Source organism: Coffea arabica, chromosome 4e (assembly GCF_036785885.1).
Source record: "Coffea arabica cultivar ET-39 chromosome 4e, Coffea Arabica ET-39 HiFi, whole genome shotgun sequence".
Classification (NCBI taxonomy): Eukaryota; Viridiplantae; Streptophyta; class Magnoliopsida; order Gentianales; family Rubiaceae; genus Coffea; species Coffea arabica.
This window is the reverse complement of record NC_092317.1, coordinates 1,110,379-1,136,739: the sequence shown is the minus strand read 5'-3', so window position 1 is coordinate 1,136,739 and position 26,361 is coordinate 1,110,379. Positions and strand designations below refer to the sequence as shown.

Genomic DNA, 26,361 nt, shown 5'->3' with positions numbered 1-26,361 from the left:
ACCTTCATGACTCGCCATGTCTGATTGGGAAATAAACGGGCATATGACAGAAGAGCGTACAAGATGTTTGGGCAATGTCTAACCCTTGGTCTCTTTATAATTGGGCCTTAGGCCCACCTTGGAGCAAAAATAAATAAAATGGAAAGGAACCCATCTGATTTGTTTGGAGAATCTCGGCCTGTTGGGTGGACCTGTGCCGGACTTTTTAAGAACTATGGCCCGTCGCCTGTGCATTTGCTCTTTGAACCACAAAAGTAAATTAAAAATGATAGGGTCAAGTAGCTAAATAATCAACATTTGGTCGCAATCACCGATTTCTTGCCCGAGTACACATCGTCCATCTCTCCCACCTCAAATCAGAACTCAACGATTTAGGTTAACTGGAAAGCAAAACAACTTCCCTTTCCTTTCCTATTTTTTTCCCCCTATTCTCAAAGCAAAAAGAGATTAGCTGTCTCCTTCAGTCATTTTGGAATGTAGGATAACACATAAGAAATAAAAAGAACGTTGGCCACGCTTCCTATACAGTGCTGCACTCCAACTTCAATATACAGTATTGAACTTTGTTAATTACTTTGTCGAATGCTCTAACACCAATCCCTCGTCCTGCTTCTTTGAGTTTCTAGTTGACCCTTATTTGTTTATGTTAATGCATCTTTTATTTTTCCAGTGGAAGAGTAATGGTTTTTTAGCTTTTCTTTTTTGGGTTTTTGTTCAATGTCGACCGGATTTTCCTTCCTTCTTATGATTGCAAGGACGGAGAAAGGTTTTCAATAGGGAAGAAAATAAGAAGAGCAGTTTGTAGACTTTTCCTTTGGAGGGATGGATGATATAATAATACGTAGAAGAGTAGTTGGTGATTATGTACGAGAGTCGCTTTCAAGTTCGTAATAATTGGTCTGCAGTGCACCTTGTTGGTTGTTGACCTTCACTTCATATACTATGATTTATCGATCTCATATTCCATTTTTCTTTCAAGCCGTGACCTTTATAATTATTCTTATATATTATTCAAATTGTAGTGTATAATTATGGATAAAATTATATTTATATGTTGATTTGGTGTACAAAAATAAATTTTATGCGTACAAAACAATTATATGATAATATACTAAATTGTGTAAAAAAAAAAAAAAAATACAACACAACTGCATCAAAATCTTAATGCAGCTTGTCCCTCTCGGTCTTGTAAGTATCTTACAAGTTACTGTGAATTTGGAGAAGATTGCAGTTACGCAAGTGAGTGACTGGACGGAAACAATGGACTATTCCAGTATCCTTTTAATTATTTGATGGTCAAGGGCGTGCACTTCATGAATTTTGAGCCATAAAATAACGTAGCCGCCCCTAACGGCGACAGCAGAAGCAGCAGCCCAGTACTTTCTAGTTTATTTCTCAATCCCAATTGCTTTCTAGTTTCTAGTTTCTACGTTGCGTCAAAGCTGCATGCATCAATCCTTAGTCAAAGTAGCATAGGAATAAAATTTAAAACCAGCGTAGCTATTAATGTCACCTGTAGATGTGGTCTTTCTCCAAAATGACTGCAACTGCATCCATCCTCTGCACCCATTTTTCTTCTTCAATTTTGCAGTACTTGAAAACTTTAAAAAAAAAAAAAAAAAAGACTTTTCATGACTAGTATTCAATGTCCCTACTTCATCAGCGCACGAAGAGAATTGCCTTTGACAAGTTGGCAGCTTCAGATTGATCCGATGGTATCCATTAAAAGTAATTTCTATAGATAGAAACACTTCTCAGGGGCTATTGTAACAAACGCATCGAATTAGCGGCCGTACGCTCCCCATATACTGGTGTCCGGTCAAGCAATGCAGGCTTAGAGATATATGGATGGAGTAGCTACATATATATATATATATATATATATCCCAAGTTATGCTAAAAACCACTATAATTCTTAATCACTTCCCAGAGTTATGATTGGATTGCATTTTGTTTTTAGGGTTTTTGCAGAAAAATAATACTGTAACACACAATTTTTTTTTTGGGGGGAGATGAAATGCATGTGAGCTTAAAGCTTGTTGAGAAATGTGTTAGCAAATATTTCTTCTCAGAAACTCCAAAAAGGTTTTCTCCAATAATTCTGCAATTCAAACCATTTCTGGCAAATTCTTGTACCACACCAACCATGGGTGACTCGAAGACTTGTTGGTTAGCAGCACAATGGTGAGTGGTGACTAGCAAGCAGCGTATCTCTTGGCTTAAAGGGCGCAGGACTGCACACGTAACAATTTATGAGGCCTCTTCGTACAACCTTAGCTAACGACTAAGAATAATTGGTGGAGGGTAATATTCACAATTTTGACAATGATTGGCAAAAGAATATCAACGTTAAATTCAGAATTTGACCACTTCCGTTCACGTCGGAGATGTCTTGTTGGGGGTTACTGTTACTGGATTGTCATCGTTGCTTTGCTTTCAAGTTTCAACTAATGTTCAAGACATGCTGAGAAGGTTAGCCGCCGCCTTCGGGAGAACTGGAAGGACCGGTAAGTTTAATGACGCATTACTCGCTCGCGCCGGTGTCAGAGTCCACGGTCCGGATCGATCCATCGATCTCGGTTCAATCTACATCGTCCATTTAAAATATTCTAAGCATCACTGTCCCTGGATTAAACAGAGTTCACCTTTCTGGCAATCTTTACATTTTTCAAGTAATTGTTAAATTTCGAGCGAGATTCATGTTTCAATCTTTAATTCCATGGCAAGCGAACTTATCACCTTTTTTTTCCTCCTATCGCTTTCTTTATCAGTCACTTTATCACGAATTTTAAATACGTAAGACAACAGTCATGTGAAAGCCAGAAAATATCCTCTTCCTTACCAAATATTAGCCCATTTCTCATCTGAAAACACAAAAATAATGAAGTCTAGATTAGAGAGTCCGGTGAAGGCCATCGGAAGAGATTCTATTACGGGCTACCGGAGACATTACGTACGTAGTGCAATGCTTGACGTAAAACCGCTTTTGGATAGGAGATTATTTGATATAATTACTGTAACACTTTTTGTGATGTGATGTATGCGAGATAAAATGATAATTGAAAAGATAAAAATGTGTGTTGAAAATTGTATTAGTGATGTAAGCAAATAATTTTTTGCCATTATTTGGCTATCCAAACACACTCATTAATATTCTTTTCTCTCTTTTTTTGTTTTTCATTTTGAAAATTGAAAATATGGAATAAAATTTTTCCAGCTTGAAATAGACGATTGCATGAAAAAAAAAAAACTTGTCATTTTATATTACATCATTAAAGATCTTAGAAGATGTACCAAAAAATGTAAAACTTAGAAGAAATACGTTCGAGAAGATGATAAGACTTGTGTCCATGCATTCCGGATTAAAACAAGTTGAGTCTTTGACGGTCCTAATGCCGTAACCAAGTTAAAAGTTAAAACTTGAAAGAATTATCTACTTTCGTTCATTTCATTTGTCGGAGAAACCAAACAGACATTATGGAGCCCCACTTAATTAAAGACAGAGAGACTTTTCAAAGTTTAGATCGACCGAGTTGGTCTGAGCTAGCTGGGGGCTAAACCTCTTCTTGTTTGGCCCGTGAGGAGGCTTCCACTCGTCCATATCACAGAAGCATTCTCTAGTCAAGAATCCCGTTATTTGATCAAATGGGAACAGATCCAATTGTTTGGCAAGCGCAAAATCTATTGTTTTAACACTCAAAAAAAAACCCAGTAAAGAGGAAGACCCACCGAGACAAGAATACACCTACCCAGGTCTTGTCATACGTCCGCCATATATATATATATATATATATATATATATATATATATTTCACCATTTATTTTATCATATAGTCTAATAAATAAAAATTACTCCATATGATATGATAAAAATAACAGTAGTGAGAGTGCAATTTTAAAAAAATAAAATAAAAAGTGCAAATGATGGGAGAATGTTCTAAGATGATGAATCTGGATTTTCTTTTGTTAAATTACATATCCTCATATATTCAACTGCATGTAAAATTCTTTAGTTTTCCTCTTTTTTTTTTTTTGTTCATTTTCTAAAAAAAATGCTCTTAAAATGATGCTTTTGCTACTGTAATCAATCACCTGTCGCTGTATAGTTTTGTTTCGAGTGAGTCTACCAAAGTTCTTGTAATCATCCTTGATTTACATAGAATTAATACAAGTTAAAAAAAAAATATCTTGAACATCCTTGATTTTAATAATTTCCACCCCCAATATTTGCGGAGAGTAAATTACTTTAAAATCTCAAAATGCAAGCCTCAGGTTAATCAACTAGGTATAAATATTAAGAAAGAACTAAAGGAATAAATTGAAAAGAAACACTTATTTTCTTCTGAGTACCAAGTACAGTAAGAATGTTCTGATCCAGCGAATATGCAATATGGTTACACAACCCTGAGAATAAATATGTCTGTCTTACAAGTTACCGCACCCAATTACTTCTGATAAAATAAAATATGCTAGTTTTGTAAAATCTTTTTGGTCCGACAATATATCATATTGAGAACCAAGTAGCTTACTGAATTTTAGTAAGTCAGACATTGAGAAAGATAGGAATCACAAGTGTGTCGAAAGACTTCTAGGAAATTAAATTTTTTTTTTTTTTTTGTAAATTATTTGAAATTTGGTAAGCATGCAAAATCATGCGTTCATTGAAATGATCCGGCGTAAATTTCACAGCGATGAACTACTTTACGTGCAATCAGTCCAATCTAATCGTGTTCAAAAGTTTCTGTTGACAAAATATGATTAATTAAACAAGTCTTGATGGTGTTTTAGATAGCAAGAGTTAGGCAAGCACATGTTCTCCCCGGCCCCCATCACGCATGGACGCCAGAAAGCTTGTTGAAGTTTAGGGATGTACGATGTTGATTGAAATCATAGGGGACCTCACAGGATCTCATGCCCCTAACCTAACAGGTAACCTCCAAAACAAGAATATAAATATATGCACGCATTCCTCTACCATTTGGGCGCAACAACGAGTACAGTTAGCTAAAGCCTGAAGGGACACTACAGGAGAGTAAGAGTCAAACTTTTTGCATTTCACGCATAAGAAAAAGAAGAGACAAACGAAGCAAGAAAGATGGGGAGAAGCCCGTGCTGTGCTAAGGAAGGCTTAAACAGAGGGGCTTGGACTCCTTCGGAAGATAGATTGCTGACAGACTACATGAAGTCCCACGGCGAAGGAAAATGGAGAAGTCTTCCCAAACGAGCAGGTCAGTTAGCTTGTTTTATCAGGATTAAATGCATAGTACTACTTATTAACAATGTGCATGCTAGATAAGGGTTTTTTTTTTTTTTTAATGTTAAAACTGAAGATGCATTATTTGGTCACGTCAAATTATAAACTGGCAAAACCTAGGCCTCAAAAGATGCGGAAAGAGTTGCAGACTTCGTTGGTTGAACTATCTAAGACCTGATATCAAGAGAGGAAACATGACTGATGACGAAGAGGACCTCATAATCAGGCTGCACAAGCTCCTTGGAAACAGGCCAGTCCACACTCACTCATATTGTTCATTCTTGATTACTATATTAATTCCGCATGCATGTTTTATATTGTCGGCACGTTACTATTTTCTACTATTACATTTTCGAATTTGTAAATCTGTCGAGTAACTGATCATCGATCGGGCCATATATGTGCGTGTGTATGTGCGTCCTGCAGGTGGTCCTTGATAGCTGGAAGGCTTCCGGGGCGAACAGACAATGAAATCAAGAACTATTGGAACACCAACCTCGCCAAGAAGTATCAAAGCGGTGAACGCTTAGCCGCCAGCTCCTCCTGCACAAAACGCAACCCGTCATCAACAACGAGGTCCAGACCAGCCGCACTACTGCATAAGCTAACGAGCAGTGCTCATCAGCCGCCAAATTCAGAAAAGCGAGAAGGATCCTCTACTTATGTGGTCCGCACAAAGGCTAGAAGGTGCACTAAAGCTTTCATCAACGCTGACTTACAAACTTCCTCTGCACAACAACCCGGTATTTTGGCGGTGAAATGTCCAGTGCCGTCTGGGGCTGATCAGGCCAAAGACGACTCCAACGAAACTCGTACTGCTGACAATAGCGAAAAAGTTGGCCCCGTCCCAGCTTCAGGTGGGGTAACCGAATCGCCCCCAACTTTTTCAGGAGAAGAAGGCTACTCTTCGGGCTTCATGATGGATTTTGAAATGGACAACGACTTCCTTTGTGATTTTCTCAACATGGAATTCGAACGAGATTTTCCCGAGGTAGTAGCACAAGGTACTGATAATATTGAGGCCAATGATTTCTCTTTCAACTGTTGTCCAAGAGCGCTTTCCCATGATGATCTTCTTGATACTGCTGTGACCTGGCTTCATGAAGTCCAGTAAAGCAAGTTATTTTTTTTCCTTTTCTTTTTGGGTTTGAAGATTCGCAATTATAGCCTTATCAGTAAATTAATAGCTACGAAGTTAGCGTCTCATTGTACCAGAGAATAAGTGCGCTTGTACGTTTTGTTTTTTTATTATTATTTTTTTGTTGGGTGTATATTATCTCTGTGATTATTGATAAAATGGACGTTGGAAGTTTGATAAGTAATTTGTTGCTAGAGGAAGATGTTAACAGCTTTCACGTCGCTTTAGGACTAAGGAGTCAAGGAGGCAGCTGTATGCATGATTGTCTTTTATTTGTATATTACTTAATTATTTGGAACCTATTGTTGGAAAAACTTTCATCATATCATATGCTAATTAAATGTGTCGGTCGTCACGTGATTTTTCAATTTCTCCTCTTAATTAAATGCTGTGGCCCTCACAGTCACAGCATGCTGGGTTGGAAAATTGGGGTTCAGTGAGTATGCATGCGGCTCTTGAGGAAACCAAATTAACTCAACCAAACACGAAAAGAAAAGCGATTATTTAATTTGCATGGAAAATATCTCACACTCGAACAAAACACACCCTAAACCAAGAACTTGTTCACCTCATCACACATGAACAAACCTAATATTCCTTGGCATGCCAAATCCTTATAAGAATACAAAACCACCGTACATTTCTACTCGGGCGTTGGGAAGGATCTCAAGTTCATATTTCATCACGCTCAAAAGAGGAACAAAATAACCTGCTGTCTAAAATTCAGAAGGTGGTAATTGCGTGGAAAATTCAGAAACTGTAATGTGGTACCTGCTCCGAGAAGCCTTCTTAGAGGTACCTGCTGTTTATGCTGCGCTTGGCTAACCAAGCAGCACAATTATTACCAGGCTCCTTTCATCTTCCCAGGCACCGACACAAAAAGGAAAACTTGCCGAAAATGGTGCATATATAACCTTCGTGTAGCGTTCATTAATTAAAGACGCATTTGCAAGTTTGCATTTTTCGGAAGGGAAATGGGTGGTCCAGCATATTTATTTGATACAGCATGCCCATGTCAGCAGTCCGTCAATTCATATCAGCAATATTGGTTAATGACAAAAAAACATAAAAGGACTGCGATTGCAAGCCCCCCAGCAGATGGTTCCCTAATTCTAATTCTAGTAGTAGTATCTTATTTTCTCATGAAATTTTTATCGGAGTATTCAAGTCCCCACAAAGGATCCTAAACATGCCCAGAGGTAAGATACTGTCGGTCCCCAACCTTGTCATATTAGTCAACCTGCCTCTTTCAGCAAACATACATATGGGCCTGGTACAGTGACACGAATGACAACCCTGTCTCCGTTTAGATCTCCTATTTTTGCGATGTTTTTTACTGTAATAAAATTTTTATAGTATATTTTGAGATATTTAAGAGTATAAGAGTTTTTATAGTATATTTTGAGATACTTTTTAAATATTTTAAAAAAAAATTGGACTATTTTTTAGAGTACCTTTTAGAATATTTTTTAAAAATTTTAATAGTAATTAAAAAACTAATTTTTGAAAAACTCTTGAATCCAAACAGACCCACTAGTTATCCCAGAAAGAGAGCCGTACGTCCAGTTTATACATATATATATATATATATATATATATAGAGGTCATCTTGATTTAATTATATGTTTGTCTTAATTATGTTCGCTGAATAAGTATCTCCAAATAAAATTCTCATTGAACCGCTAACGACGGTCGTCAAAGAACGAAAAGAAATTGCGAGTAACAAGACACAACAAATACTCCCTCATAGAAGCCTTGACTTTGATGCATGGCGGAATTTCTCATTCAATTCAGAACCCTGGTTCCCTATGTATGGACTAGGCAAAATATATTTGATATTTTGATTCTACTCTTTTAATTTCAAGGCTTAGAAAGCATGCTCACTTAATTCATAAATTTTTTTTTTTTTTATGAATTATAGAAGCATCACAAACGTTATAATTTTAAAAGTTACGAACATATAATATTAATTAACATCTTTCAATCAATATTTGAGTAGCTTTCATTTAGCGAAAATGTCTAAGATTCAAGTGTAGAAATATTATGCGGATAAGGAGATATATTATGCGGATAATGTTAGACAGACGTGGAATTTCAGAAGCCAACGGTAGTTGTAAGTTTTTAACACTCCTATTTTCCAAAAATTATTTTTATTTTTCGATGTATTAATGATGCCAATTAGTAGCAATTAGAGAGAAACAGTTAACAAAAAGGCTATCTAACTGTCCGGTGGCGGTTTGGTGAGGAATGGCAATCACGTTGCCTATCTAACTGTCGTCTCAGTTTGCTTAAGAACCAAAAACAACGAAAAACATGTGTGTGTGGGGGTCCATCAAGAATAATACTATAGTCCAATCAAAGAGAGGATCAAAAGCATTTCACGCAAGTTGGTCATAATTTTTTAAAAAAAGTTATTTGTTGTCTTCTGGGGTTCGCACATTAGGTGCAAAGATCCACCTCCGAATGAATGGACGTATTTTTATATTTTTTTATCGAGACGGTAGAATTTTTATAATTTAAACTAACCTATTTTAAAAAAAAAAAGAAGAAATTAGATATGAATAGAAACTCCATCGAATCTGGTCAATAAAGATCGTCACATATTATGACATTTTTTGTGAGAGATAAGATTCGAACTTTTACCTCCCGCGCACCAGAATGGACGTATTCGATGGCAACATTTCCATTGTCGCGTGCTTCGAGATCTGAGGTTATGTCAGTTTGGGTTCATGATTTCCCGTTTCGCTCCTTCCAGTTCCAGTCATCAAGAAGATTGAAATTGTAGACCGACTAAATTAATGCCCTGCTGCAATAGACTAACATACTCGTGCAGAGCGCATTTGTCACGTACATGGATTCAAAGGATTTGTCATGACTTTTTTCCTGTACGGATGCTTTATGAGATTGCTAAATATATGTTTCTTAGAAGACTCCATAAATTCACTTTTCTTATTAAGTATGATCAAGCATGTTGCATTATTTTTATCCCCGTAAAAACAAACATGTGGACTTGATTTTAGATTAACTTATTCATACATACTGACTTTTGTTCTTTTACTCCACAAAAAAAAAAAAAAAAAGTTTTTAGATTTGACTGTGCCCGCCCCTCAGAAAGGAGCTGTACATGTTTGATTAAAATTAATTTCAAATCTAACCGTATTAGTAGTTATATTTTCTTTTTGTTTTGATTTTAGAAAGCTCCCGTACGTAGAGAATTGAAGATTTCTAAGGATGTTCTTTAGAAATTTAAACTCTTGTCCCACCACAACTTTAAGATATTTTATATTATATAATTAAGTTTAGATTTGTTAAAAATTTGCCCCCTCAGGATATAATTTCTAGTTCCCTCTATGTTTTTGGTTTCAAGCCATACTTTTCTTGATGATGGGTGCGTCCTCTACTGTTTGCAAAATTATAATCTTTTTTTAAGGCACGCGAGGTCTGCAATTTTTTAAGCTTAATTTATGTACTTGTAATTTTTTAGTACCCTACTTGGGTTAGTTCATGAATTATTAAGAGCTTCAAAGTGATCGAGATTCAGAGACCATTCAGAGGATGTTTAATTAATAATTATGCTGCTGTATTATGCATAGATCGGCATTGTGGCTCTCTTTTCCTGAATGTTAGCAAATGTAGTACTTATCCAAAAAAAAAAAAAAAGATGGGCAGATCCTCAAGTTCTGGAGAAAATGACCGAGTCTACGTCCTCATCAAGTTCTGCAAATATTCATTTATCTTTTCGAACCGTCTTTTACTTCCATAGTAATAAGAATTCACTGGGAGCAATTAGAGCACAAAGATTTGGAAAAAAGAAAATAGAGTGCAAAGATGGGAAAAATACAGCGTCCGCTGAATGAGTAGTGTTACTATTTTTGAACTGCATCTAATCAACTGCGCCACGGTTGACATTCCGTGCAGTTTAATTTAGAGCAACCATACGTTGTCTAAACTGCAAATTATTTAAGTAATCTACAGATTTTTATCGGACGTAGAGCAATATAACGGAAGTTCCGACATCTTGGACAGTGGTAGCAGCAACCCACCTATTTGATAGTAGTTAGGTTATCCACTAATTTTGGAGGCAATAGGTTCTACTAGTAATAAGAAAGAGGATCAAGGTGTCAGCCATCATCCATTTCGGTGAATTTGCTGATCCACTCTAAAGTCATAGGATCCTCGTTGGAGAAATCAAAGAAGTCGTCTACATCGAAGCTCAGTTTTGAATCTCCAGGAGCACCACCAGAAGATGAATTCCCTTCTCTCGTCCTATCCGCTTTAACCTCATTCATCATCGCCTTCCTTTTCTTCCGAATCCTAGAGCATCCCATTTCTGCAGTTCCCTTGCTTTGTTTCTCCTTTTGGTGAACTTTCTTGCTCAAATGAGAATTCCAGTAATTCTTGATCTCATTATCCGTTCGACCTGGCAACCTTCCCGCTATCAAGGACCATCTGCAATTAATCGACGGAAAAAGTTAAAACAAAAATCCTTATCCAATCAATTTTCTAGTCTACGTCCATGACGAATATTGTCACCTGTTCCCCAGAAGTTTATGAAGCCTAACAATCAAGTCTTCTTCTTGATCAGATATGTTTCCTCGCTTGATGTTTGGTCTCAGATAGTTCATCCATCTCAGCCTACAACTCTTACCGCACCTTTTAAGGCCTGCAGATGATCAGGTAATCAGCACTTAAGATTATTGGTTATCATGCCACGAGGAATTGCATACAAATTCTTTAAAGTGTTTTATTTTTGGTAAACGTTTAAAGTTTTTCTCTTTTTTTTTTTTTTGGAGATATTTAGATAACCGAATGTGCGCGACTAAGACTTTATAGAGTGCTTCAAGATAGTAGCATGACCTGCTTTGGATGCTATAGTCTTCCATCTCTTTGGACCATAGATCTCAATAGCTTCAGCCAGTTTTCGATCTTCTTCATCAGTCCATGACCCTCTGTTCGCTCCTTTCTCGGCCGATTGATTTTTCAACATGACGGCTGGATTTACTTCCTCCTTTACTGATTCATGATCATCCATTGAACCTCATATGTAAGCATGCACGCACAGAGGGATCAGAGCTAGGTGAAGAGCAGGGGGTACTTTGTTGGTGTTTTTTTTTGGGGGGGGGGGGGGTGTTGAATACTTAAATATGTACTAGTTTCTGGGCCATTTTGTTTTTAGCTGAAGAGAAGGATATTAAAATAGGGGTATGTTGATCAAGAAGCTTAAGTCCATATATATACGTTCGAAGGGTTAGGAATGTTAGATCAGCAGCTTTTGGAGGTGTTGCAAAGAGGACGGCACTAAGCTTGATGATTGAAGATTGAGTGCCCTTAAAAGTTTGGATATGCTACATGCAATGCTATTCGTAGAAAGGCTGCCAAAGCACAAAAAAAAAAAGGTTTGCAATAATACTACACATGGTGCGTTTAAATCAGCTTTTGATAGGAACAAAAGAAAAATTAATAATAATAAAAGGTAGAACGATGAGACAAACGTTCTTTACAGCATTACAGGACCAGCATGCTGAAATCCCTTAATGCTCCTTGCCCAGTGAGCGAGCTGTATATGGGACCAAAAGTTCTTTATTGGACAGATAGGTTTTTCCTCTTTCAAAAAAAAAAAAAAAGGTGTAGGTTCAACGCGTAGCTTTGACAACATACAAGTGTTAAACTACACGAAAATGAGAGTCCTATTGCCGGTGTAATACACTAGTCATGGAATGGCTAATTCTGGCTAAAAATCTTGTAAATCAAACGTGGAAGCTGCAATTCTTTGCTTTGAAGAGTATGATCGAGGTCTTTTGCACATCAGATGATTACTATGTTGCTGGGTGAGATTCGTGAGACTATTGAAGGTTGAGGCCAGAAGAGCAATGCAAGGACGTACGCCTGGAGCTGCAAACACTAGTTGTGCTTTTCAGACTTGCTTAGCATGTAAAGATGGCACTCGGGTCTAGCCTTTTGAGTGCATGAAGATCTATTTTGATGGGTAAATATCAAATCCTCTTTAGTTTTTGGGTAAGTTCTTGGAACAGCATGTGTACGAAAAGTATAGGGTCCTCATCATCTAATATGCCCAGGAGAAATGGATTTTCTGACCGCCTGATAAGCTTTCACTTACTCGGGGGATCGGAGTACATAAGATGATGGCTCTACTGTATGTATAAGCACGCTCCACAAGAATTCTTATCTGTTCATGCTGATTCTTCAATTTGGAATTCAGGACATTCTTCTAACCAAAATGGCTATGCCACCAACAACAAATGAAAAAAAAAAATAACACCTCGAGTGAGACTTCAGAATTAGTAATTACACTGGTCAATCGACACCTAACTCGTTAGGCGCACACGCCCATTTCTTTCTCTCCAGGCTTTCGATGCGAAAGTAATACCAAATCAATTTGCAAGTCATTCTGAACTCGTTTCACGAGATTTGCAAGTCATTATTTAGAGGACTGACAGTTTCAACATTATTTGTTTGGTCCAAATGAGTCAAGAAAGAAAGAAGGGCAAGTGTTGTGAAATAGGCCATAAGGAAGGATATCACAGTCTGATTTGTCTACTAGAGGGTTAGGTTGAGGTATATATAACGCAAGGAAGGCTGGAAATGTGGGAAAACGACCGACAAAATTACTGGTAATTACCACTGCACGCTCTAAGTTTGTTGTTATTTTTTGCTTGGAGTGGCAAGTAGATGTGGCCCTCGTTGGAGTAAGAAATTCAAAATGCGGTGCAATGATTGAGAGGACGAGTGTCTATGACGTACAAGAGCCTGAATGAAGCCAAATCATGAGGCTTTCGTTCGATTCGGTAACAAACGCTACCTGACTTCTTCAATTTGGAGCCATGAATAACCAATACGGCTGTAGCAGCTAAAGAATAATGATAAAAAAAATTGTGGATTGTCTACTCTTAATTTTAATCTCCAAGTACTTTTTTTTTTTGTTGTCGATACGATAAATTCATATAACCTAAACTAGCCTATTCTAGGGGGAGGGGGGAGGGGACTCGATGTGAGTAGAAACTTCATCGAAGTTGGTCAATGAAGACCGTCACATAAAGTGACAATTTTTGTGGAAGGTAAGGTTCGAACCCTTGACCTCCCGCACCACCAAACCTAAGAATGCTTGGGATGACCACTGGACCAAAGTCCCAGTGGCCTAATCTCCAAGTACTTGAGACCGCACTTTGTGTGGCGGAAGGCATTGGACACAAGCCCAATATTATACGTTATCTGCAGCAAACTCTTTTACGTGCCTACGCCACCATTTGGGAAAAGAAATAGAAAAGAAATTTCGATATGACATCGTTGAAATGATTTATGGATGTCAAACAGTTAACAGTACTGCTGACACAAAGTTGCTTGCATGATCACAAACACTTGGAATTTTTCTCTTAGGTTCTTTTCTAGAGTAAAATGCAGTTTTGATATCCAAATTTTGATCTTTTGAGCGATTTTAGTACCTAAATTTTGGACAAAAACAAATTTGACATCCAATATTACAACATTCAAGCATATTTGGTACCTTTAATGGGTATTTTCAAATTCTTATTAAAAAACAGCCATGTGCTGTCATGTGCCTAGTAACAAAATTTTTAAAAATTTTCAAAAAAAAAAAAAACTAAAATAACCTACTAACTTGGTGAACAATTTAAGGTGTCGCTCGTTTAAAAACAAAATTGCTTACCTAAGAAAATATCCAATCGACCTAATCTTACACGTTCAAAACCTCTTCTCTCCTCTCCATACCCTTTAATGAAAAACAAAAAATTTTGAGACTCTTGGTTCGAATTTATGGATTCAACCATTAAATAGTAACAAAAAATTTGTGAAATTTAGTTTCAATTTGAAGATCCTTCAATTAGGTACAAACACACACAAAAAAAAATTCGTTTATAATTTCATTGTTGGACATTGGATAGCATGTATTTTTTTTTCAGTAAGAATTTCAAAAAAAATTCATCAAGGGAACCAATTGTGCTTAATTATTGTAGCATTTGGTACTAATTTGTTTTTGTCCAAATTTAGGTGCCAGAATCACTCGAGAAAAAAAAAATTGGGTACTAAAACTGCATTTACACTTTTTTTCTTTAACGAATTCGCGATTTGAGAATTCGAGGAAATAAATTTGTAAAGATTCATACTTGAAGCAAAGACCCTAAATTTTAATTTGTAAGTTGTGGTCTGATAGGATGAGACCCTAATTTTTTTTTTTAAATATTTTTTCCCGAAAGGACTTGGAACAATTTCTAAAATCTTGGGACATGACAGGAACTTCCTGCCTCCCAACCTCACAATTCACATATACCTGTGCATGGCCCACAATTCAAAAATTTTTTTACTATAAAAAGGTGAGTCAATTAACTTTTGATAGCTGGCTTAAGTCGAGTGTTTTCCCCGCCCCTTTCTCCCACATTGGTCCAGCAGAAAGTTGAGTGTGAATGTTTAAGGTCCATTGAGCCGGCTTCTAGTCAGCAATTACCTGGAGATTTGATTTTAATGGATCCCCCTTAGACTGCTTGTATTCCTTCGCTTTGTTGGAAAAAAAATTAACTTTTGATAATAGGAGTATAGAATTATTAATGCACCAATTTATTGGAGGCCCACATCAATTTATTCTTCGACTCGCGGATACGTTTCTGTGGTATAGCTAGAAAGACTGAAAGAGAACCACGCGCACGGCTGCCACCAACTTTCCACGGGAATAAAATATTTTGAGTTAATTCCAGAAACCTCCCCTGAAACTGAAAGGCACTATTTAAACTATTTGCCTTGAAAGGAATCTCTCTACTCTCTTGTGGCGCACAATCGGATTCGGAGGGATGCATTTTTGTGTGTTGTATTTCGTTGGGTGCGATTTGGGGCGGGAGGATATGGAAACCCAGCCAGATAGATCTTGGGGTGCTCATCAGATCCAGGCCAACAATCCTAAATGATGGCCCAACATGTTGGAACATACGGACCCATAATCTTTTGGGTCTAGAGCAGTTGGACTGCTCAAGGGTTTGCACAAGCTGTGGAGTGGCTTCAAGTTCTACTATTCCCCGTCAATGGGAAAAGCTAATTAATTAATTGCAAACTAATGTATTTGTGGAGAATTAATTTGCAACAGAACAGATTTCCAAGTTACAACACACAGGACAAAGCCAGCAAGAACCTTCCAGTTGATTAGTTCTGGCAAATAAAATGAATTTTAGTTGGATCATCCGTTGATTTAAGAGATAACTAACAACAACCTCCAACATAAACAACAACTTTTTTTAAGCAAAACTCATCTTGGAGACTTTATCAAGGAACTAGCAGCTTCTGCAAGAATTGAGAATTGTCGTTATTACTGTGTATCCGTTTGTAGAAGTTATAAAGATTCGAAAAAATGAATTGAAAAGAAAAAGGAGGAAAAAATTTTTTTGTAACTTATGCTTATCTTGTTAGTTCCCTTGAAATATACCTAATTTACTATGTACGTGAACGCGAACGATCATGTACTCACATTTACTTTTGTAAGTCCATATTAGACGTCTATTAATTAACTCCATATGTGTTGTAATACAACTATACCTGGCAATTGGGCGGGTTTTGGGTGGGTTGATATTGGATTTTCATTTAAATGGATTACATCCAACCCGTCCAACTTTAGATTGGGTTAATTTTGGATACATAGACTCTTTCAAATATATTTTCACATACAAAAAAAAGAAATCACACACATAAATACATTTTTACATAGATAGATATATTTTCACACATTAAAACACTGACAAATACAAACACACACTCATTTTTTAAGTTCTTTTGAAATACAGTATTTTTACATATACAAACACACTAAAATACACACTAATATACTTTCACAAATACACACACATACTAACTGTTAAACTACTTGGATCCAATCACACTTTAAAGAAAGTTATAAACCGAAATTTTGACCCATAAAATAAACACAAAAGAATTATGCATGATAACACATCTAAGCCGTTGTAAAATTGAGAAATTAGAAACATCTAAACAATGCACACATTATGGCGCGTGTACTCACCTTGGGCTGCCATTGGATTTGTATTGTGTAGCAATTGGACACCGTTATAATCTTATGTTCCCAGTGCTCACAACTCACAAACACCAACATTTAATAGTCATTAGGTTGCATCCCATCGAGCCGTTACAAGAATTTAGTAGCCACATGAGATTCCCGCTTGCTAAAATCCGACTTGCAGATATGATCTTGTTTGGATGATCAAGATTAGGCAAGTTATCGTGCACTGGGGTTACACCTGATTATACGATCTGTGGGGCCCCACATATTGGAAAGTCGATGACTTAATAGATCAATTCCTGCGTGCGTGATCGTGCGTTTTGTGTTTAATTATTTTTTTAATTTAAGTTGGGTAATAAGTGCTCAACACAAATACCCAAACTGTTCAAAATATGTATGGATTTTTATTACCCAACCCAAAATTGATCCAATACCCAACTTACCCAACCCAACCTCTCAAATTAGTGGGTTATTGGATTTTGGACATAATTGTCAGGTCTAAATATAACATAAAAAACTAGCAATAGTATAAGATTTCACTGTCAAATTAGAAGGGTGCACTATTCACATGTACGAATTTAAAAAAAGTCACGTATAATAGTACATTGATATTGAAACTTAGAAAGTGTTGGTGGTGACTTACCGCCCAAAGGCCATTGGTTACAAGACCCCTCTCTATTGGGAAGATCGATTTGATAATGGATTGGCCAAGTATCAGGATTGTTTCAGCTGCTTTTCAGAAGCAGAAGGGCGACAGCATTGAGCGAGACCCATTTGTCATCATGGTGGCCATGAAAGTCTTTCCAAGTATCTGGCCACGTGTCCACAAGGCACTTGTTGGATTTCGATCACAAATATCAGGATGAAGGATCCACATTCCACGACAAGTTTGTAGTTGTTCATGCAAAACCCTAATACCACCACAGCCAAACCCTGCCTCCTGTCCTTGAAGCTGTCGCGTTCAGTCCCTGCAACACAACTGATGCGAGAAGGAAATGTCTAAATGAATGAAAGGGTAGGAACGAAAATCTAGACATATGCCAAAACACCCAGAAACAGAGAGACTCTCAGAGCCGATTCCTCAACCTCAATGCCACCATACTCATACATCGAAAATTGGAAATTTTTGTCATCATAATTCTCCTGGTGGACTCAACAACAACATTGTTCGTAATTTTATAGATTTACTTCCCCCGACTCTTGAAAGAACGTACAAGTATAATTTTTCGGGGAGCTCTGCGTGCTCTTTTAAGTTATATTATTGATCGGAGAAGAGAGAGCGTACAATTATCAATTCTTAAATTATTTTAAAAGTTTAAAGCACGAAATGATGTAACAAGATATAAGCGGATAAATTATGAAAGGAATCATAGCATTTTCTTAATTTTTAAACTAGAGAAAGTCAGTAAATTACCAGCCCATCTCCCAATCGCTCTTACTCCATAATTTAAAACTAAAATCCCTGGTATTTTACTATTAAATTACAAGTAAAACAACGCAGAATGCGAAAGTTTTACACAAAATAACATATCATCAGGCGGTGTCCAAGAATCATAGTATATCTGCGGGTAGATTTACACAAATACGACGCAGGTGTATCTTATTTTACTTGGGCTGAGAGCATAACCAACACACTCCTATATGCTCCTTTTGTACGTACGAGTCTACAAACAACAACTACTAGTAAAGTAGAAGTACCGGTCTGGTGCTAGCTTAGAAGTTTGAGCTGAAACCCCACCCACATATATACATACATAGGAAGCAGACGACGGACAACTCCCAAGTCCCAACCCCACACAGGAGAGGAGAGGAGAGGAGAGGGGAGGGACAAACACAGTGTTCTAGAGAGAGATCCCACCATCTGAGTTTGTGGCGTGAATTCTTCGAGAGATCTATTGTGGGTTCAATGTTGGGTAACTCAACCAGTACTAATAGTCGTACGACAATAAAGTAACTAGTAGCAGTATGAGTAACTAGCTGGGGTTTTCTCTGACTCCTCACCTGAGGATCCATGATGATGATGATGAACAGAATGATTTTGGAGGGCAAAGTGGAGAAGAAGTGGAACAAGAAAGATGTAAAGAACAACAACAAAATGCTGGTATTCCTGGTCCTACTATTACTGGAGGAGGAGGAGCCGATCAAAACCAACAGCGCGGCGGCGGCTCTACTCCTCCTACGTCGGTGGCCATGGCTTTGCGTTCTGATGGTTCTCTTTGTATGATGGACACTTTCGGGCTCCCCTCGAGCGGTGCTGCTCACCAAGAAGGTATTGTATACAACCTCCCCTCCTCCACCCTTCTCTGCATGGCCACCAAATCCCTTTTTCTTTTCTTTTTTTTTAAGAATGCTACTATTTTTTTTTTTTGAAGCAAGAATATTACTAATACTTTTAATACATAGTCAACTCAGCAGATTTTCTTTCTTTTCCTTTTCTTTTGTCTTACAAAAAAAAATCCTAGATTGGAGGAGATATGAAAATGCCTTGGATGATGCGACTAATCTACGAAACGGAGAAGGTCCAAAGCTTGAGGATTTTATGGGACGTTGTTACACCACAAATTCTCCTCCTCCTGATCCTAGTAGCAACATTGAGCGCAGAGTTTATTGTCAGTTACCTCAGCAGCAGCAAGGGGAAATCAACGTGAATATTCCACCGCATTGCAACGATTGGGAGATGGAGATTGAAAGAAGAGAACATCTTATCACCACCACCGCCACCCCATCGTCGTCTAGCCTAATCCATCCTTCTTATCCCTTTAATTATCATATGTATTCCCAAGATACGATTTCTAATCGTTGCGACCCAAACTCTAACATGAACGGCATGTTGTACCACGTACCGTTCGACGGTGCAACTACGGTTTCCGGATTCAAGTCGTGGCTGCGCCAAACCCCTTCTCCGGCTGATACTAACGAATTTTCAGTTCAAGAAAGCAACCAGAATAATTTTGAAGCCCTTTCTCTGGGCATCAACCCAGGCGCGGCTGATCAGCCCGGAACTTCGTCTCTAGTGTTGCAGGTGGCTGATACAAACAAAAAGCGCGACAACTCCATGGCTAATAAATCTAGTGCCAAAGATTCTGCAGCACCACGTAAATCTATTGATACTTTTGGGCAGAGAACCTCTCAGTATCGCGGAGTTACGAGGTACTCGTATGATTGAGACACTTTTTGCTAGTTTATTTATTTTAAGCATTTTTTAGTTATAAATTACTCCAATCAATACATATTGCATACGATAATGTTGGTTCAACTTTAATGGAGTAATGATGATAGTGGAACGTGTTAGGCATCGATGGACGGGAAGGTATGAGGCTCATTTATGGGATAATAGCTGCAGAAAGGAAGGCCGAACAAGGAAAGGAAGGCAAGGTATGTATACACATATATATGACGGTCCCACCAAATACTCTTTTTTTTAAAAAAAAAATTTAATAAAACCTAGTAGTAGGAGTATGTCGTTTTCTTTGTTTGGCTAAGGCTAATTTTTTCCCCTTGTGTTGCATATTATTATGGGTTTTGGTGCATTGTGCTGTCACTATATCCAAATCAACTCAGTTTATCTAGGTACGAGTTCTTTAGCCATGTCTAGTTTGATTTGTTAACACCCCGTTTGGATTGCATTTTTCATGATTTTTCATGGAAAAATTACTGTAGCAACTTAATGTATGTGAGAGAAAAAGGTAATAGAAAAATGTGATCACGAAAAACGATACAATTTTCCGGCAGAAAATGACCATCCAAACAGGGCATAAGTCTTTTGAACTTAAAAAAAAAAAAAAAATTAATGCTGCTTTTACCTTTATAAAATTGTTTAGGTGGTTACGACAAGGAAGAGAAAGCAGCGAGGGCTTATGATTTGGCTGCTTTAAAGTATTGGGGTCCTACTACTCACATCAATTTCCCCGTAAGTGTTTTTACTGATTTGCGGTATTAAAATACGTATATTCGCGAGGATGGGGAAAAACACTGAACTTAATTACTACAGTATTATTATTTTACGACTAATGTGCAACATAACAGTTGTGTTCGTATGAACAAGAGCTGGAAGATATGAAGGCCATGTCTAGACAAGAATTTGTTGCGCACCTAAGAAGGTAATCTTCTTTTTTCTTTTCGAGAAATGAGACTGGCTATATCAGTAGTAAGAGTCTTGAGTTGCGGAAATTAAATTAAATAAAAAAAAAACGATCTTTATGTTTAACAGGAAGAGCAGTGGGTTCTCAAGGGGGGCATCCATGTACAGAGGAGTGACGAGGTATAGAGTAGTTTTCATTATTATTAATTCACTGCAGCTTTTGCAATAATCGATCGGCATCAATCGTATAATGCGGATAGGGAACATCATGATGCATGTGCATGATATGACACGAACCTTTGTACGAATGTGTAGTAGCAAAGCAAAGCAATTAAGGCCTGGCCAACCCATCATAATGTCATTGTGGCTTTGCTTTCATCTTTTTAATTGGTTTGCGCTCAACATTGGCAGGCATCATCAACATGGAAGGTGGCAAGCTCGAATTGGAAGAGTTGCAGGCAATAAGGACTTGTACCTTGGTACTTTCAGTACGTTTACCCGTCCTCTTTCTTCCAAGGGAATTTACTCATGCATGCTTGGAAATTGCTATTCTATCTTCTTTTACCCTTTTTTTTTTGTTGGGGGCGGGGTGAAAGAAGAGAAGGAACATCCCTAGAATATTCTACGTTGGATTTGGCGGATGAAGATCAGAGGTGGGACTGGGACCTATGATATTATTGTTCGTGTAGTTCACCTCTGACAAAATTAAAAATAATACATTCGATTAATAGCCTGTTGGGAAAACTCGATTCACCTCCTGAAAGTTTGCAAAACGTGAGGATAGCATAGCAGCACGTATGCATAAACATGTTTACCCTGTTGTTCAACAAACGATCCTAGTGCTGGCTTCTGTTTACATTTTAATAGAGCATGGATTTTTAAGCAAAACGAGAGTTAATAGATGGATCCAACCTAATGCAGATCGAAACTCAGTTCATCTGTCAATGGGGACGGATATTGTAGAATTGGATTACTAGCTCCATGCATGCAACGAGTCATGATTAATAATTACCTTGTATTCATCTAAGGTACACAAGAGGAAGCTGCAGAAGCCTATGATATTGCGGCAATTAAATTCAGGGGTACGAGTGCTGTGACCAATTTCGACATAAGCAGATATGACGTCAGAAGAATATGCTCTAGCTCAACCCTCATCGCTGGGGACCTAGCCAAAGCCAAGCGATCCCCCAGGAACTCTCGTCCATCTTCAGTAGTCGATGGCAACAATTCTTGTGCATCCTCAGCTTCGCCTCAACCCCTTGTTGCCATCACAAACCGGGAGGCATCTCAGCATGGCTGGAACGTAATGGTATGGAGTTCCAGCACAGATCATGATCAGCGTCTGCAGGATCATGAAACCAACAGCAATGATATGCTACAATTTTCAGCCTCAGGCAGCAGGTGCTCCTCCACCCCACAAAGCCCAAAGGATCCTGTAGGTTCAACCGGCTCACCGGGGAAAAATGGAGGCGAATTTGGAGTTGAAGGAGATTATTCTCAGCTATACTTTTCGTTGGAGGGGCCAAACTCAAAGCCCAAATACGGAGATGGTAACAATAATGGAAGTGAGGATCGTGATACGAGCAGTAACCGATTGGCTAATACGGGTTCGGTTCATCCGGTCCCCATGTTTACATTGTGGAATAGTAGCATATGAGTGAGCGGCTTTGGAGGATTCAAATTTTTAGTTAGCCGGGGATAGATAGAGTTAAAGTCGAACGCTGGAGAAAACTTGAATAGACTGGGGGTTTCATTGGCCTTCCGTCGAGAAAGAAACTCAGCGAAGATGCAGAGACGGGATTATCGATTAAATTAGCTTACATCAAATGGAAATGACTTTGGGTGAAAATGGACAAATTTATGCATGTTTCCAGTCTGGTAGAGTTATAGAGTATATCTTCTTGTTTTTCCTTAATTGGACAAGCAGCCATGCCTGGTGTGGTTTCTTCATTTGGTGATTCTCCAATGATGCCCATTCGCACTTGGACTTCCGAAAAGAGTCCTGATTAGACGTGTTTCTTAGTCTCTCTGATCCTATTCCTATAATCCCACCTACCTTCTATCTTGATTCTTGACATGATAGGTGATCGATGGAGAACAGTTTATCCAACGGTAAAGGCAGATGATTTTTTTTTTTTTAGGAAGGCAAATGATGATATGTCCTCGACTCAAATTTTTTTTTTCACAGCAAAACGTGTTAAAATGCTAAAACTATTCCTTCCAAGTCCAGAAAGAGTATATTTCGACTTCAAAAGAGTTTAAAATGATAAAACTTAATTTGGTATTTTATGCAAAAATTGCCGTGGAAATTAGATTTGGTCTGCTGCATTTACAACCAATGGAAAAAGCCTGCGGAAATGTGATAGTTGGAGTAATTATTCTCTCTCTCATATGTATTTGAAGATAACTTTCCAAATTGCCCCACTTAAAGAGCTCTAAATCTTCCATCCTTTTTCTGGGAATTTTGATTTAACTGGATCATGTAATTACGATGTTGAAGCTATCAATTAGCAGCATTTCCTAAAGTCCACTAATTAAAAAAACCTAGCACATCACTTCAAATTGAAAACTTACCAATCTTATAGATGACTATAATTCAAAAAGGATATAAATGACTATAACAAAAAACGAAATAACAAAATTAATTAATTTAGCAACACTAAATTTAATTTTGACTCAAGTATGTAAATTTTTTTTCTCTTTGGAAAAACTTATTAACTCATCGAATGTCTATATGAAGATTCAAATTTCGATGGAATCTGAAATTTCTTACATACATTTTAATGGTGAATAATAGCAGCTAGTAACACTATTATAAGTTAATTAATAAAATTTCTTTTATTCAATTTTTTTTGGCATTTAGTGAGCTTAGGACATTTTAGTAGGTTTTTCCCTAAAATTTATATTTCTTGAATGTTATACTTTATCAAATATGTTTTTTTTTCAAATATTTTATAATTTTAATGTTGGATTTTTAAACTTTGACATTAAATTTGGAGTACATAAATTATAAATTTGACATTTCTCTTGCACTTAGAATAAATTCTATATTGATCTGTTGTGCAAGTAAGTATCTAGATAATTTTTTCTACAACATATATACATCAAAAAGGCACTTAAAGAGAATTGAAATATGGATTTAAATCAATAGAGATGTGTTTAGATGGTCATCTTTAGGAGTGTTTAAGAAAAAATTCTTAGATTGAATATTTAATTAAAAAAATATTTTATAAACCCGTGGTAAATGCTAGTATAAAATATTCGAATTCCACCTGTTGTATTTTTCAATATTTTTGCACCGTATCAATGAAAACGTGTACTGTGAAAAGAATATCATGACGTTAATGCTAATGTGACATTTAATAAGTAGAATTTATTTGATTAATTAAAATTTGTCAACAACTGGTATTGCAACTTGTATAGAACTAAATATTTATACACCGCGTGATTAAATCCAATTTCGGAGATGGAACGTGACAAGAGGTCCAAAACCCTTTCTTGTAAAAAGAAAAATAAATAAGTGTGTTTGGATTATTGAATTATTCCAAATAATATTTTGCTTGTATCATAAACATATTTTTTAATTTTTTTTATATTTTTAACTATTTTTTATTTCATATATAACATATCATAAAAAAAATTTATAATAATTATTTTAAATAATATTTCAAATAATATACAAAAACACACAAGGCTGGCCAAAACCCTTTCTCAATTGCTCCAATACGCTTTTCCTTAATTAATTGTCAAGCGATCAGAGGAACATCCTGTCAATTGAGTCAATATGAAGAGGGTCAGAGACAGTGGGAACCTCCCTTTGACTAATGGAGGACAAAATGTCCAATACGTCCAAACTCCATTCTCTTTCACCTCACCTAGCTAGCAGCATCCTACGGAGTAATCAGTAATGTCCTCCTACTACTAGAGTAGTGGTGGCTAGGCCAACTGATACCTTAAGTTGTGTGCCATCTCTCGCTTCCTCACTGAAACTGGCAAAAAGTCTGCAATAGGCCACTAGGCTGCTCTAGTTTGTTTCAGACTTCACTGAATTTTGGGGTCCTTCCCGCAAATTCTCTCTCTGTGTCTGCGTTTTAAAACTACTAGCAATTACTACTACTTAGTACTTAGTAGTAGTACTTAGATCATATGTTTATTTTTTTTTTGACAATAGTGAAAGAGTTTTAGAGTGCAGATTGCAGTACAATATTAGAGTAGCAAGTAGCAACAGCAGTGTTAGGAGTTTAATGAAATGAAAAGGAATTGCTGAAGTATTTATATTGAGTATGGAGAAGGATTGAGCAGATGAATGATGACCCACAAAAAATGGGCTTCTTGTCTTAGTCAATTAGTAGTGATTTCTAGGCATTTATTTATGTTATGAATGGGTTGTGGGGGAGAGGACAAGCACGGAAGGATGAACAGCGATTGAGTGAAGAAAATTTTAGTGATAGATTCGCAGTCTGAGAGTTTCTGATGACGCTTTGGTGGGGATAATGGAAATCCCAGTAGGGAGGAAAAGAAAAAAGAGTCTGCGTACCAAAGAAAAGCAGCAATGGTTATGGGAGAGGGGCCATGTGAATATACGCAAGCAAACGGGAGATGGACAGAAAAAAGGACCAGAGACATTTCTCTTTCGCTGCAATAGTTGCATACTTTTGCACCATTTGTTAGACACAGTATTTACGAGTTGTCCATCACCAAAGGCCAGCAAGATGGATGAATTCACGTTCAAGTACAAAAGGTGCTCGGTTCCAACGGTGCATGGAGAAGGAATCCCATCATCCCGGCTCCACCGAGCTAAAAGATACTTCCTTCGTCCCACTTTGATAGTCCTGTTTTTCTTTTTCATCTGTCCTAAATTGTAGTCCACTTTTCAATTGAAAAATATAGTTATATTTTAATATTCCTAAAATATCCTTATTGAATGTAAGTTATTGTTACTATAAACCTACTCCATTTAATGAGAGTTAATTCTTTTTTTACCATCAATTCAAGTTCCCATAAAGTTGTACTCTAATTAATGTGAAGGTATTTTAGGAAAATAGCTACCTAAATTGATTATTCCAACAAAGTTAACTATTTTTTATTAAACTGTGTGAAAAAAGAACCAGAACTGTCAAAGTGGGACGGAGGGAGTAAAAGAAAAGAAAACGAAGAAAAAAGGAAAAGAAAGTGCTCCTGTAATTACTAGGAAATGTGGTGATATTGGTTTGTTTGGATAGAGTATTATTTAAAATATTATTTGAAATAATAACTATAGCATTTTTTATGATTTGATGTATATGAGATAAAAAAATAGTTAAAAATATAAAAATATGAATAGAAAAATGTGTTTATGATATAAGCAAAATATGATATTATTTGAGATAATTTCACTGTCCAAACGGCAAACAGTCGTATAAGTATATTTGCGCGTGGCGGAGTGCATGGAATTGCAGAGAGTTGGGGATGGGTTGGGGGATCTGGTCGACAAATAAATTATTGGAAGGAAGGCAACAATTTCCAAAGCCTAAACGCATGGCATCGGCATTGGCGCGGTGCATTATTCTGCAAGTCAATAGTCATCCCGAATTTCAACTCATACGGAACACGTCAATTAATATGCATGGCCCCCATCTCCCTCCTTTATATTTTTATGCTACTACTAGTGACCAGTGTCCATTATTTTTTTTTTTGTTTTTATTATTTGTCTCAGCAATTCCAACATTTTATGTCTGGTTGCACACGCCGGATCACCAGATTCCAACATTTCCTTTCATGCAGTAGGACTGTAGGAGTAGAATCTTCATAGCATTCTTCTTATTCCACTTCCTTTTTTTTTTTTTTTTTTTTTTTTAAAAAAAGGGTTGGCTTAG

The 26,361-nt window shown here is 37.1% G+C and overlaps 3 protein-coding genes and 1 long non-coding RNA gene across 4 annotated transcripts; 3 read left to right on the top strand and 1 right to left on the bottom strand.

The window, feature by feature from the left end:
- Positions 1 to 4,997: 4,997 nt before the first annotated feature.
- On the top strand, positions 4,998 to 6,502 carry LOC113741466 (transcription factor MYB1-like). Its single transcript, XM_027269001.2, has 3 exons — positions 4,998 to 5,228; positions 5,375 to 5,504; positions 5,681 to 6,502. The coding sequence occupies exons 1-3, from the start codon at positions 5,096 to 5,098 to the stop codon at positions 6,366 to 6,368; spliced, it is 951 nt and encodes a 316-aa protein (XP_027124802.2). The 5' UTR covers positions 4,998 to 5,095; the 3' UTR covers positions 6,369 to 6,502.
- Positions 6,503 to 10,221: 3,719 nt separating this feature from the next.
- On the bottom strand, positions 10,222 to 11,718 carry LOC113741467 (transcription factor MYB114). Its single transcript, XM_027269002.2, has 3 exons — positions 11,250 to 11,718; positions 10,926 to 11,055; positions 10,222 to 10,841 (listed from the first exon to the last, which is right to left on the bottom strand). Exons 1-3 carry the CDS (start codon positions 11,422 to 11,424, stop codon positions 10,514 to 10,516), a joined length of 633 nt encoding a protein of 210 aa, XP_027124803.1. The 5' UTR covers positions 11,425 to 11,718; the 3' UTR covers positions 10,222 to 10,513.
- LOC140005847 (uncharacterized) lies at positions 10,934 to 12,592 on the top strand. The gene is made up of 2 exons (XR_011813393.1): positions 10,934 to 11,069; positions 11,194 to 12,592. It is a non-coding gene; the product is annotated as an uncharacterized lncRNA (long non-coding RNA).
- A 5,604-nt stretch (positions 12,593 to 18,196) lies between these two features.
- LOC113742374 (AP2-like ethylene-responsive transcription factor AIL1) lies at positions 18,197 to 22,452 on the top strand. The gene is made up of 9 exons (XM_027270211.2): positions 18,197 to 18,694; positions 18,888 to 19,575; positions 19,718 to 19,800; positions 19,987 to 19,995; positions 20,247 to 20,335; positions 20,452 to 20,525; positions 20,636 to 20,686; positions 20,918 to 20,994; positions 21,535 to 22,452. The coding sequence occupies exons 1-9, from the start codon at positions 18,616 to 18,618 to the stop codon at positions 22,161 to 22,163; spliced, it is 1,779 nt and encodes a 592-aa protein (XP_027126012.2). The 5' UTR covers positions 18,197 to 18,615; the 3' UTR covers positions 22,164 to 22,452.
- Positions 22,453 to 26,361: the final 3,909 nt, after the last annotated feature.